The sequence below is a fragment of the Carassius carassius genome, chromosome 45 (genome assembly GCF_963082965.1).
Source record: "Carassius carassius chromosome 45, fCarCar2.1, whole genome shotgun sequence".
NCBI classification, from domain to species: Eukaryota; Metazoa; Chordata; class Actinopteri; order Cypriniformes; family Cyprinidae; genus Carassius; species Carassius carassius.
The window spans coordinates 9,032,641-9,047,536 of NC_081799.1; the positions used below are offsets into that span (position 1 = coordinate 9,032,641).

General features: G+C 40.3%; 1 protein-coding gene across 2 annotated transcripts; it reads left to right on the plus strand.

Moving 5' to 3' along the window:
- The first annotated feature begins 451 nt into the window (after nucleotides 1–451).
- On the plus strand, nucleotides 452–12,137 carry LOC132127711 (sodium-dependent phosphate transporter 1-B). 2 transcript variants are annotated; one of them, XM_059539752.1, is made up of 10 exons: nucleotides 452–1,223; nucleotides 1,345–1,485; nucleotides 1,607–1,692; nucleotides 1,806–1,902; nucleotides 5,867–5,986; nucleotides 9,862–10,086; nucleotides 10,181–10,730; nucleotides 10,834–11,019; nucleotides 11,124–11,208; nucleotides 11,315–12,137. In XM_059539752.1, the coding sequence occupies exons 1-10, from the start codon at nucleotides 881–883 to the stop codon at nucleotides 11,468–11,470; spliced, it is 1,989 nt and encodes a 662-aa protein (XP_059395735.1). In that variant the 5' UTR covers nucleotides 452–880; the 3' UTR covers nucleotides 11,471–12,137. The 2 variants fall into 2 exon arrangements, with proteins under 2 accessions (XP_059395735.1, XP_059395736.1); XM_059539753.1 differs by having other exon boundaries at nucleotides 453–1,223; nucleotides 10,184–10,730.
- Nucleotides 12,138–14,896: the final 2,759 nt, after the last annotated feature.

Below are 14,896 nucleotides of genomic sequence, written 5' to 3' on the forward strand. Positions count from 1 at the left end.
GTCGCTGTTTGTTTTCACAGAGCTTAAAATATTAACCAAAGCGCTGCCTTCTCCTGTTTGTAAAACAAAGTGGGCCTATTGACTTTGATCACTTTTGTTTTTTAGTGCTACATATTGTGACCTTGAACGTATTGGCTTGATTATTGTAACCAAAAAGCCATCGGTTTTAGTTAATGCATAAGCAGTTGCTATATGGTGTGTATATGTATTTTTAAGAGTCTTGTTGTTTGGTAGTTCTGTCTGTTGTCGGTGCGCCCCATTTTTGTACAGTGAAACAAGTTCAAGAAACCTTCAGCTATACTCTATATATATATATATATATATATATATATATATATATATATATATATATATATATATATATATATATATATAAACACTTTAGTGTGTAATAGACTTATGTCCATGTTCTGGACCCTCTGCAGTGAAATTGTTGGATAACACAGGAACCTTCCCACTTTCTCCTTTTTTTCAGGAATGAGCTACCATTCACCAACTGTGTCTGTTGCACAATGGATGTCCGCTCTGTCTGCCTAATTGCCCAAACCAAAACAAACTGTAACAGATCTAGTCTATTCAGAGGATAGCAATAGGCCCTCACTCCACCCTCTCCCTTAACGTTACACGTCAGTGTAGAGCAGTGCAGATTCTCTCTCTGGTGTCTGGGTTGCTTTGATTTGCTGGTTTAGCGAAGGGGTGAAGGTAGGTCTGAGGCAGAAAACAGAATTAGAAACTCTAGTACCTCAATTTTCTGGGGATTAAAATATCCAGTGTGCTGCTGCTTCTTAATTTATTTATACATATTTGGTTCTCTTACCTGTAAGATTGTGAATCCCCCCCCCCCCCCCCCCAAAAATAACTTGAAAACCATCTACACACAATGGTGTCGACAACTCTGGCCACAGTAACGATTTTGACCACCCTTGCCGCTCAAGTGGCTCTGACAGATTATCTATGGCTCCTAATTGTAGGTTTCATAATAGCATTTATTCTGGCCTTTTCGGTGGGTGCTAATGACGTTGCCAACTCGTTTGGTACGGCAGTGGGATCAGGTGTAGTTACGTTAAGGCAGGCCTGTATTCTTGCTACTGTCTTTGAGACACTGGGCTCTGTGCTGCTTGGTGCCAAGGTCAGCGAAACTATCCGCAATGGCATAATCGATGTGACTATGTACAACGGCACAGAGCATGTGTTGATGGCTGGATCAGTCAGCGCTATGTTTGGTGAGTAGTTTATGAAGCTTACTAGTACTCGTTCGTTACATGTTAATGATTTTATTTGTTTTTTTAATATATATGAAAAATTTAGGTTTCTCTAAAGTTTAATGTTTTCACTGCCCTTCAGGCTCTGCTGTTTGGCAGTTATTTGCTTCTTTTCTGAAGCTTCCTATTTCTGGGACCCATTGCATTGTGGGAGCTACCATTGGCTTTTCACTGGTCGCCAAAGGTCAGCAGGGCGTCAAATGGATGGAGCTTCTTAGAATTGGTGAGTCAGCTGCATTCACAAGAATGATCCATTTGTAGTTGCACTTGTATGATTATTCTGGTAGTCAAGAAACTGGCAATGTTTGTTTCCTAACCTGTCAGTGTTCTTTGTTCACTTACAGTTGCATCCTGGTTCCTCTCACCTATCCTCTCTGGCATTATGTCTGCCATTCTTTTCTACTTTGTTCGCATGTTCATCCTGAAAAAGGTAAATCAAACTATCTTAATCTTTAAACATAGTTTTCTTTGAATGTAGAAGAATATCATATGGTCATGCCAGAGCTGGGTGTTGGCTAAGAGTCTGTACTTTGTCCTTTGCAGAAAGATCCAGTGCCCAATGGTCTGAGGGCCCTGCCTTTCTTTTATGCTGTTACGATGGGAATCAACCTGTTCTCCATTATGTTTACTGGAGCACCGAGTGAGTATTGCTCTATGTATGCCTTTTGCATCCCTATTAACACCCTAACCAGATGCCTGGTCTCTGCCAGACTGTGTTTACAGTGCATAAGGCAAACGAGTGTTTAACCAGTGGGCTCTGGAGAACTCAGTGGAGCACTCATGACACGGACATGTGGTGCCTGTATTCATGACCTCAGTCAGTGTTTTTTCCTTCTCCATCATAGGAGAGAAAAAAACAGTGGAATAAAGAATTCATGCCCATCAAAAAGAACCTTCAGCTACAGTAGAGAAAGCACCACGTTTTTGAGTGCTGTTAACTGTTGAGCTCTGAATACTTTTGCCTTATGAATTTGAGATCCTATTAAATGAGCAACTTTTGCTCCTTTTTGTTTTCTCTTACCCACAGGGCTCAACAATTCAAGAAGTCAACTGGCCTGGGCCGTAAAATGAAGGCTTCAGGCCAGAGTATGACGCAATATGCACCCTCGGAGTGTGCACACATGCACTCCCAGGCGGGTGCGCTTTACATAGGCACAGCAAGGTGCAGCATACACACCATTCACATAGCAACACGCATATCTTTTGCCTTAGACATCCCAATGCACTTCAGAGAAAGTTTTTATTATTATTTGGACAGTCTGTTGTTATGGGAAGTCGGTGTGTTTTTAAGTGCTTAAGTGAAATACTTCATGTAAGATTAAGTTTAATTGTAAAAAAAAAAATGCATTAATGTTAAATGCTTTATCTATTCAGATAATGTGTAGTGATTTTCATCTGACATACTGAGCAAAATTTCTAATGACTTCAAAGAATAATAGCCTCTAAAAATTTAAAAGCTGTCCTCTAGAGCCCATTTAATCATTCCAGTGTCACTTCAGGATTTCAGGAGTTTTCTCTTCAGCCAAATTCATCAGCTGAAACACACGTTATGTAACCAATTCAGGTTAATGTAGTTGGTCATAGTAGAATCATCTTAACATAAGCTTATCCTGATCTTTGGCCTCACTTAGTGACATCATCATGTCATCTGCTGTTGGATTGGCATTAAAGGAACCACATCACCAGACACAGTCCCTTCGCTCCTCCCACTCTCAGCCTGTTTAAGGCAGTTCACTCAGGTTCAGTTAATCCAGAGCATCTCCCAGGACAGGACAATACCAGCACTCACCGGGGGGGTTGAGAGGCATGCGGCATGTCATGAATTGTTGATCGACCTCCTTTGTCTTCTAAAGAGCGCTCACAGGCACACATGCCCAGTAAAACTTCAATCAGTATGTAACTAGGAGGAGTTTCCTTGAAGCGGTGTGTTTGCGCTGGTACTTGGAACACCTTGTTTTTCTGGTTTTAACCGTTTATGCAGTATGATGGTGACAACACATTCCGACTCGCATACTGTAAAAAAAAAAGTTGAATCCATTCTAACTACTTTGGCTTGTGATATAGAAGCGTGATATGCACATCAAGTCAGGGATCTAATAACCCCCTTTCCCAAACATGGTGTCTCTCAATACTTTAATCATGTACTATAGCCACCCCTGCCCCCAGTTTCAACACAGACGTACAGTCATTCAGCAACCACAGTGCCTGGAAAGTTCTCCCCATGCAAAATAGAGATGACACATACGCACTCTTTCTGTTTTTTAATGCCAGCAGCCCTAAACATTTGAGACCTGAGTAGGCAAATAATTATTTGTTTGTTCTCCTCTCTACCCTGTTTAGTTAGTCAACTGGTTTTCAAAATAACATCTCTTGTTAAACAACATGCCTTTTTTTACCTAGATTTTTTTTTCTGGAAGTTTATATTAGTTGCCAAAAGTCAGAGCTAGTCTACAGATTTTGGGCAGGCACAGTTGCCATATTTCCCAGAAAAACTCAAAGGTTTATTTTTCTTTAACCACTTAATACATCATCAGGTGTCTGACGCCAAGAGTTAAAAAAAAATTCTGATTTTTAAAAGTCGTATAGTGTATTCCAGCCTTAAATTTTATTACTCATATTCCTAATTTAAGAATAAGGAACATGATGATTGGCTACACCATCCCGCCCCCAGTACTTCAATGTTTGTTTTCCAGTCTGCTTCCCCCTTTAAAAAAACAGACAGTGGGGTGTTATGGTTTCCCTGGGGATATAAAGCAAACACGAAAGGCAGCAATAACAGACTTCTGGATTTGAAACGGAATGTTTTTATATTCGGCCAGACTTATTCAGCAGGACTCAAAACATTTTAGAGTGTCAAAAAGAACTTTTTGTTTAAAACACCAAATCATTTGTGGATGCTTGAATTGGTGGCGGGGGGGTCAAAAAACTGGGTGTCTCAACAGACACCAAACAACAGTCTGGTGGTGCTACAAAGGTAGAATTTTATCACACCATTAAAGTTTATTTCATGATGTCAGTTATTTAACAAAAATGCTTCGAACTTTTGGAACAGACACGAGGCAGTCAAAGACCACAAATAATGGCATAATTGGCATAAACAACAGTGCCCAGCCCACAATGACTCACAAACCATCATCCCGTCACCAGGATGAGGTATAGTTGCTGAACGTGTCTGGAAAAACAATTTGTGTCATTGTGTAATAAAGGCCATGGGATAGCACATTTTATTGTGAGGTGAAGCAGTACATGAAGCCACTTCCATTCATTCATCCCACTGCATGTTTGTGGTCTGGGTGCTCCCATTTTGTGGGGGAGTGTTTGTCAGACTGCGTTGATGTGAGCATGAATGCATTCCCTGCCTAACACACATGCACAGGGCTGCATTTTTCACACCAGACTGCCATACTTGATAACTTGGCCCCATTTGTTGGCCTTTCTCTTATTTCCGTCATTCACCTCCTCTGGCCACACCTGTTCTGTCCCTGTAGATACTGCTAAGTCATTTGGGTGCTGGGAAAGTTCAGCTGTTCCTCCCTCACATACCTCAGCACTCTATTCAAAGAGTGTGGTGCTCCTTGTGTCTTGTCTCCTGAGATTGAACTAAAGTTACATAATGCACGCACCGGCACAGCATGCCCTGCAGCGTCCTGCAGTAGTACGTGCATGTGGCAAGGCACGGGAGTTTATGCGCCATTGCTCCCTGTCCTCTTATCTCTCAACCTCTCTGTTTATTTTTCACAGCCCTACTCCAATAAGGCCACATTTTTTTCTGTTTCATTTGGACAAAGTCCTGCTCTGAATATTTCCAGTACCATTTTTTCATCCCCTTTTTGGTTTTGTGAACATATGTTGACAATTTTCATTGTCTTGTCTGTGGTTTGGACCCTGTGGGGAATGCGTAAATGGCCGAGTTGCCAGTTCAGCCAGCACTCTTGCTACATCACCACAGCTAACACCGCAGTCTTGGCTCAGATAGAAACTATCTGCAAGGAGGGGTTACATTTTTTTTCACCCATCCTCCCAAAGAGGTGGGGGTGATATCTTGCTGCAATAACCTTTTAAGGCACCCGCACTTGCTGACCATATGGGACAGCGGCCTTGTGCGCTGTCTTGTCACTGCAAAATTTTGCTGCTGTTCAAACTCACATCTCACCTGAAGTGTCACATAAGATGACAGGCCTTGTGCTTGCATGTGACCAAGATATTTGACACTTGGTTGCAGTGGTTGTTTTTGTTTTTGTTTCTATGAACTCCTAAACAATTAGAGCAAGTACATTTAAAAAAAAAAATGCTTTTCACAATAGTCTTCTAAGTTAAAATGATAAATGGGAGCTGCTGGCCTATGTATTATTCTCTGAATATGTATTTCCTTTCCTTAAAGGGAGTGCAAGCAACTTTTTGATAAAGTAAATCCACTTATTGTCTTAATGTTTAACACCATTACTAACAACCAGGAGTCCACAATGTCCCTGTTCATTCCCTAATGCTGTTTGTTGATGGTAGCACATGCTCCCTGTTGTCTCAAAAGCACCTTTCCTTTCTTCCCCACCTCTCCATCAACACCCTTCTTGGTCCCTTTCCTCCTGTGAATAATGGGACTGCAGTGCTGGGCTTTGATAAGCTGCCCTGGTGGGGAGTTCTGCTCATTTCCATCGGCTTGGCCCTGATCATAGGTATCATCGTTTGGTTTGTTGTCTGCCCACGGCTCAAGAAGAAGATCGAATGTAAGTATCTGTCTTTAGTATTTGTGTTAATTGTAACCATGTAAACCATAACATTTATGTAATCATTAGGAATAGAACTGTGAGTCATATTTTGGGTATTTTGAGCACAATTGGGTAGCATAACCATTGCCAAATAGATTATTAAAAGAAAGATAAATGGGCGGGCCCATTACAGATGTTTTTTCCTTTTACGTTATACGTAGATTTAACAATACATTGCTTTTGTTATACTTATATTATATACTTATGTTATACATATATATATATATATATATATATATATATATATATATATATGACACACACAGACACACTTTTATTTTTTAGGCCCTATTAGTCTGGACAGCAACCTGTGGACATGTAAGATTTATTAGTCTTAGGCAAAGCACCAGGTGTTCATTGGTATTGGGGATAATACCCTGCAGATTAAAGATGCTGGCAGTGGACACCAGTTTTAATCAGTCACTTAGAAAGACGATATACTCTTTAAAGGAATGTCCTGGATTCAATACAATTTAAACTCTTATCAACTCTATATGGGGTTTTCTTTGTGTAAATTATCCTTTTCCTGTAACCTTGCACATGCCTTGAAAAAGTCCTGGGTTTATTTGGTTATTTGTGAAATGTAGTAAAGCGTTTTAACAATCTTGTCTAATTTACAGTTCACGGTAGCTGAATTTTAATGGCAAGCATATATTTTCTAATCCTCAAATCACATGACCGACAAAAACATGCTAAATATTCTAACAAACTGCTCTTTCAAGAAAATCCAGCTTGAGGTTAGGATGGTATGTTTGTTGTAATACAGTTCTTTAACACAAACAAACCAAGTCATCTAGTCTTTATCTAAAGCTGTATAGTCTGGCTGTGCACCGACAGCCTAATTGGGTCAGAGTGATCCAATAATTGGTCTTTGGCTAGTGAACTGGAATAGCCGTGGTCCAGCTGAGGTGTTGACAGGGAAGTAGCTCAGGCTCGTTGAGCCAAGGTGTATGTCTACAGTTCGTAGTGATTTTTGCTATACATGTGCTTTGACATCTATGAGCAGATCAGTGGACAGTGGACCAAGTTATGTCAGGTTGTCCTTGAAATGTAGGGTTATAGTGACAGTTTAAACAAACAGTGTTTGCCTCTAAAAGTAAAAAAAAAATTGAGCATTCATGTGATACTGTGATATGAACTGCCAGTGAGTAAAGTAGGGGTGTGCACGGATAGTCGAACATTCGAATATTCGTTCTGCTCTAATTATTCGATAAATAAAAATGATATTCGAATTGCCAAAAAAAAAAAAAAAAAAGTTCACAATAAAACCTAATTTGGTCACTTTCAGTGATTCTCCACAGGATATTTGAAGATGTATGCAAGCAAAAAAAATGTAATGAATGAATAAGGGGCCGTTCACATATCGCGCCTAAAAACGCGTGGAAAACGCTAGGCGCGCTGCTTTCTCCTTCTTTCCAAAGCGCTCAGGCAGAAGCGCTCCTGAGGCATCTGCCGTTGCTAAGCAACAATGATGTGCTCTCTCCATGAAGACGATTTCAGCAAAGGATAAATGGATTTGCAGCACAAAAAAATCGCTTTTAGTAGCTCTGGTACTAAATTTTCTTTCAAAATGGCAATCCATATACAGCTATGATCAGTTGTTCCTTTATCTTGGCTGAGCTTTCAACGTTGTTACGGGAAAGGATGAAGCTGAATGTTTAGTTCTTGTCGCATGACCTGCGGTGTGCTTGCGGCATTCTGAAAAGTTGAGATGTTTTTAACTCGATGCGGTGCAGATGCGCCTGGAAAAAATGAGCGCGTCGCACTGCATGTCAGCGTGACCGCGTCGCTTCCATTATGAGCGTGCATACCGCGCGCCTACATTGGAAATAACAAACTTGAGCGTAGTCAAGACGCGATATGTGAACGGCAACGAAGAACTGCGGTCTTCTACAGTACTTCAAATATGCCGTGGAGAATCACAGAAAGTGACCGAATTCAAGAACATTGTTGCGGCATCTCTCAAGCAACGAATAAACACCGCTAACTTGGAGAATGCAGTGAAAACTCCTCTTCTCGCATCTGCCCTAGACACACACATCTCAGGTTTCTCGATGAAAACATGAGAGAAGACAAAAAAACTTTTTTGAACATTATCAGAACATTTTCCTTGAAGCGAGTGGTGCGGATGCAGCCGCCGACGATGAAGAGGATGCAATGCCCACTCATCAGAAAAGGCTGAGCCAGTTCTTCAGCGATGTTTACAGCGAGTCCAGCCGAGACGAGTGGGAACAGTTCTTGCTGGAGCCATGTATTCCACCAGATGAGGATCCCATTCAGTGGTGAAACGGAAACACGATGCGCTTCACAAAACGTATTCGCTTAACACATCGTTATTTGTGAGTCCCGACAACGTCTGTGCCGTCTGAGTGCGTTTTCTCCGCGGCCGGCCTTATTGTTAACAGACTAAGGAGCCGACTGTCCCCTGATCATGTTTACATGCCCGTATTTCTTAACAAGAACATGTAAAACAATAGAAAGAAAAGCAAAAAACATTTGCTGACAGTTGAAAAGTTTCAAAGTTAAGTGTAGGCTGCATTCTACAATAGCCTAATTGCTGCAGGCTTCTTTACCTTTTTTCTTTGTTCATTTTTTTTTTTTTGCTTTTAACCTGTACTTTTGTTTGTTTGCACGCATTGTTAAAGGTTTTCAGCTACAAAACACGATGTGTAATGTTCAAGCTTATTGTGTGTAAGCTTGTTCAAAACGGAAACAATAAATGTTGCTGAAAAATAACGTCCGTTTAAATAAAAATAAACTTAATTTAAATAAAGGAATATTCGAATATTCGTTTTTTTGTGAGCTCAAATATTCGAATGTGATATTTGTGGAAAACGCCCATCCCTAGAGTAAAGTGCTTACCCGCCCTTGTACTTATCCCATATGATTGATCAAATTCACCCTTATTTAGCTAGTTAGGGTTCTCAATTTAATGTTAATAAAATTATTTGAAAAATACTAAATCTATGCATTCAATTAAACAACTGAACCATACGTTAAATTAAATGATAGGAAAACTTGTAAATCGTCATTTTTGGTTGTTTTTAGCTAATTTCATATTTTTTTTATAATGATGGGTACAAGTTTAATGGTATATATTTTTATTATAGTACATATTTAAATGGGTTCAAAGGGATTCCTGGGGGGAGGGGTGTTTTAGAAAAAAAACTAAACAATAAAATTGAAATAAAATGGATACAATTTTATAAATTAGTTCATTAAATAATTAATACAAAAATGGTAAAAAAAATTTTAAATTAATCAGTCTTTTCTAAAAAATATGTTCATTCAGTATATGAGGATGATCGTATTTGGTGGTTTGTGGTAACTAAAAGATGGAAAGCCCCTGTATTATAATACCGTATTTTCCGGACTATAAGTCGCACTTTTTTTCATAGTTTGGCTGGTCCTGCGACTTATCAAAATTAATTTGACATGAACTAAGAGAAATTAACTAAGACAAATGAACCAAGAGAAAACATTACCGTCTACAGCCGCGAGAGGGCGCTCTTTGCTGCTCTGTGCTCCTGTAGCCTACTCTGAGCAGCATAGAGCGCCCTCTCATGGCTGTAGACGGTAATGTTTTCTCTTGGTTCTAAATAAATGCGACCTATAGTCCAGTGCGACTTGTTTTTTTCCCTCATGACGTATTTTTGGACTGATGCGACTTATACTCAGGTGTGACTTATAGTCCGAAAAATACGGTATATATTGTTTAAATGGATGTTTATTTCTGTGTAATCTGCAAATTTCATGTACTTGTTTGTTACCTGTTTTTTTTTTTTTCTTGCTAGCAAGCTCTGAGCTGACCATCTATCTTATTTGATATACAGGTAAACTAAAGTCTTCGAGTCCCACCGAGAGTCCTCTGATGGAGAAGAGGGAGCTGCATGAAGTTCACAGTCCCATCCTGAAACCTGTCCCTGAGGAGTCCAGTGCCATGCCCTCTATCACCCCCTTGGCCCCTCCTCTTTCTGAGGAGCGCAGGGTCACCTTTGACATTGGCGATTCTGATGACGCTGATCAGAAGGACTGCAGAGAGTCAGAGATGGACAGTGGTGAGTGGTATAGGGCCTCACATGCCATGTCCATCATGGCATACATTTACTGTTTTTGTTAAAGATCGATCATGTAACTTGATTCTGTTTCTATCAGCTCCAAAGAATGCCCATGTTCATTTCACCAATGGCCCCGCTCACATTCCTAGCAATGGTTACTCTCAGTACCACACAGTTCACAAGGATTCTGGCCTCTACAAGGACCTGCTGCACAAACTTCATCTGGCAAAAGTGGGAGACTGCATGGGGGAGGGTGCCGACCGGCCCATTCGCCGCAACAACAGCTACACTTCCTACACCATGGCCATCATCGGCATGCATGGAGACTACAAGCCCAAAGAATCTGAATTCCGTGCTTCTGAAGATGGAGACAAGGAAAAAGCCAATGCTCAGGAGAGGAAGCGCATCCGCATGGACAGCTACACGAGTTACTGCAACGCGGTGGCAGAGAATGGTGCACCTGAAGGTCTCTGTGATAGTGAGGTTGCTTTGGAGATTGCCAATGATGATGCTGGTAGCAGCCATAGTTCTTTGGAGGAGGATAGATCCGATGCTGACAGACCTGAAGTGTCAATGCTCTTCCAGTTCCTGCAAATTCTCACCGCCTGTTTTGGTTCCTTTGCTCACGGAGGAAATGATGTTAGGTAATGCAAATGCAATGAACTGCATGGTGCTCAAAATAGATTTTAGAATGTGTTATAATCTTAAGCACTTCAAGCAATTTAACTGGTTCTCTTTTGCTTTCAGTAACGCAATTGGTCCCCTGGTTGCCCTTTGGCTGGTCTATGAGAGTGGGTCCGTTATATCACATGGACCAACTCCAATCTGGTTGCTACTGTATGGAGGAGTGGGCATCTGTGTCGGTTTGTGGGTCTGGGGCCGTAGAGTCATCCAAACCATGGGCAAGGACCTGACCCCCATCACCCCGTCTAGGTATAAACACACATCCATGTTGACACATCAGACAGCACCTGCTGTACAGAGCACAACCTCCCAACTGGCAGACTTCCCTAAACAAATGCTTTGTTTTATTTCAGTGGTTTCAGCATCGAGCTCGCCTCAGCTGTCACTGTTGTGGTTGCTTCCAACATTGGTCTTCCAGTTTCCACCACTCACTGCAAGGTGAGATGGGCCTGTATGCAAAACAAACCAATGCAAATCAAGTCGTAGATGGAGGTTATTTGAATGAAGTTTAATATTGAGTTTTTTGTTTTTTTTTTGCGTTCAGGTCGGGTCAGTGGTGGCTGTCGGTTGGATGCGCTCCAGGAAGGCTGTGGACTGGCGACTGTTCAGAAACATCTTCTTGGCCTGGTTTGTCACTGTGCCCATATCTGGCCTTATCAGCGCGGCCATCATGGCCCTGTTCATCTACGTCATTCTGTGAGGCCTTGAAAGTCCACTCTGCCTCCCTCTCTGCTCACGAGGAGCCCCCACCCTGCATCCAGGATCCCTAGAGAGAGGTGGAGGGCATATGTCAACCTTCTCTGTCTCTCTCTACCTTCCCCCCTCCATCATTCTCGTGATGAGTGGGGATGAAAAAGGCCCCTTTCGATAGAGCCTGTGATTCTTGGCTGCATTATTTTTTAGCCTGTATTGATGATTTGTGTGCATTGCACCAGGTCACATACCATAGGCCACAGAAGAAAAAATCTTCAAAACTAAAATGGTTGCCATTTAAATTCCCTCTTGTACATATGTCAAATCACCTTGTTTTTATTTAATTATGTACAGAACTAAAGTTTTTTTTTTTTGTTATTAAGGTAAATGAACAATTACAATGCAGTATTAGCCTTCATTTAACACGTATTTTTCATTACTTTCAAAATTTGAGTTCCTTAGAGAAGCTGTGTTTTGGTGCGAAGAATCGGGGGAAGAGGAATTGAGTTGCATTTTCCTTCTCTTATGTATTCAGTATGTTAATTTTCCACTTTTTCTCAAACAGGCCTGACTAAACTCAAATAGAGCCTTATGACAGCCACATTTTTAGCAGAGTCTTGTGAGGGTTGATTAGCAAAGTAAATTGGTTGCTCACATCATGTTCCTTAATACAATTTCAGTGTCCTTTTCCAGATGTCTTTTAGTTCTTTTGTAGGTTACACTACAAAGTAGGCCTCTTGTTAAACTAAACAGTTTTTCTGTTATCATTCTTTTAGTCCTTTCTTCAGTGGTTTGCAGAATATCAGATTTTTTTGGTGTTTTACACCACTGTAATTGAGCTGTTAATATTAGCTCCACTTTGTCCAGCGTTGAAAACAACTAAAACAGACCAACCTGCGCTTGGAGATGCAATCAAACATCTCAGCAGCTACTGCAAAGTTTCACGCTTTTCCTTAAAGCACAGAAGCGCTTTGCTGTAGTTATTATGCTCTTAGAGACTCCTGTAAATGCAGTGCATCCCCAAATGTTGGCTTTAGACAACTGAACTCCATCGGTGGATTATGGCCCATTGTGCTCGGTCGCCAAGGGTCGCTGTTGTTGCATACAGATGAAATGTTACTAGGATACCCAAACTCTTGTTTTACCAGTGTAATACTGGTCAGGGTTACTCCAGGGGACAAAAGATGACAAGTTAATTATAAAAAATATCCCCTTGCCGAAATGAATTCGACAGTCATTTGTTTTTAGTCAAAAAATATAACCCTGATGAGACCCCTCTCCTTTTAGAGTATTGCTTTGCTGTTATGCTTGAGCTCAGAAACAGCGAATCAAACTCAATGGAGTGAAGTTTCTGTACGTTGGATTTGAGACCATTGGCGTTCCTGTAAAACTTGATTGATGGTGTAACTCACCTGCTCCAGCCTTCTCAGACCTGCTTCTGTAGTTTTTCTGAAGAATGTATACCAATACAAACACAGTATATGTATATATTTTACAAAGCGTTGCTATTGTAACCCCTACAGCAACACCGATGACTTGCCCTGTTTATTAGGTGTGGGACAGTGGTGTTAAATGATGGTTTGGACCATCTCCATCTGCACTGCTGTGATTTGGTTATAAATTAACACATTTAGACCTTACATAGTTGCTGTAGTTGCCTTAAGGATGCTTCTCTTTCTGTTTTTTTTGTTTTGTTTTGTTTTTGTTTAAACCAAAGAAAAGGGTGGAGCATTTTGTTGTCCACTGGGCTTTGGGGATGAAAGAATAAATGTCTTTTTCATTATCACCTGTCTTTGTCTCTTGATTTTCAAAAGAATAAATATTTCTTGTTCTTTCTTAACATTTTATGTTTCTCATACATAGGCATATATATAAAGTTACATTTAATTTTATTGTATTTCTGGTTTAAATCAGGCAAAACCACACATTTATATTTTGGCCATTAAAATAATGATCCTTTTAGATGAGACATGCATTTATCAATAAAACTATCAACATTTCCCTCAAAAACGACAAAAAGCATTTCCTCCTTGTTTAAGAGTCTTTTTAGCAGTAAAACAGCTTGTCCTCATCAAGGTTGTGGGACTTGGGAGACGGGCAATGATGCATCTTTGGTCCAAAAATAAGCTGGGACAATGCAGATGATATAAATAAAGCTCAAACGAGCACCCAAGGACTGTAGACGGCCCTGGCCTGGATAACTGTCCTAGATCTATGTTCTAACACTACCTACATCTGCTACTCAGACTGTTGCCTCTGAGAAGCCATGTAATCATCTGTTACTACACCCACCTGCAGCCTGGTATTAATATGAACGCTGGACACCCGCCAGTGTTTACAGTCTTTATTTGGAAAAAAAGCAGCCATCACAAATTGTGTGAAAGGTCAACATGCATGTTTTTTGTCTAGGTGGTACATACAGTCGGTTAGAATTGTTTGCAATATGCTTTATAAAACAATGCATTTAGGTTTTAAAGATGTTAGATGGATTCCACACAGCTGCTTCACACGGTCTTAATAATCGTAATATACATTGTATTCTTCATCACTGAAATCCTCTAGAAAGAAAGGTCACATTAATATAAATTGAAACAATTAAAAAAACAATTCTGACAATGATATATATATATATATATATATATATATATATATATATAATTTGAATTTATTTTAATACAATTGGCATCTTGTAAGATTCGGTCCTCAATAAACTGTTTTATTTCATTTGCTGGATTAACAACTCACCAGAACTTTTCACACTCTCTTCAGCCTGCTTACTGTGTTCTAGAAGAGAATAAAACACAAACGTGAAGGACTGGAAACGAGGAGACTATACAAAATTTGTGGTCAGCTATCAAAATGCTATTATCAGGAGTCAAAAAGTCAGCTATTCAATTTCAAGAGAAACACCACACGTGAATAAAAATCATTGAATTTTAATGAAAGGACGCATCTTAGACTACTCACTATTTTCCTCTTTAATTATGGATACAAATCATGTAATGTGAAGCGTTTACCTGTGCTCTGTTGAGAGGCTGTGCAATAAGGGGTTGTGTTACATAACTGTACATAACTCACAGCAATACAACCACAGACGAATCACCTTATATATTATTACTGTTGTCTGAGATGATCATAGAAATCAAATAACACAAAGGAACACATGGTCCTGGTGTCTTTATTTAACACTGAATTGTAATTTAAATGAATTTACTTACTGTTGTCCTCAGAGTGTGAATCTGAATAAACAAAATCACAGTCAGTTCACGCGATCTGTTTTCAGAGGCCAGGCTGCATTGTGAGTGACGAACTGTCGCCCTCGCGCGGCGAGGAATGGAATCACACCGAGATACACCTACCTATGGGTGCGTCACTTCCGGTGTTCGCTCCTACGTCAAAGCAAACATTGCGTAAGAGACGCAGAGAATTCGTC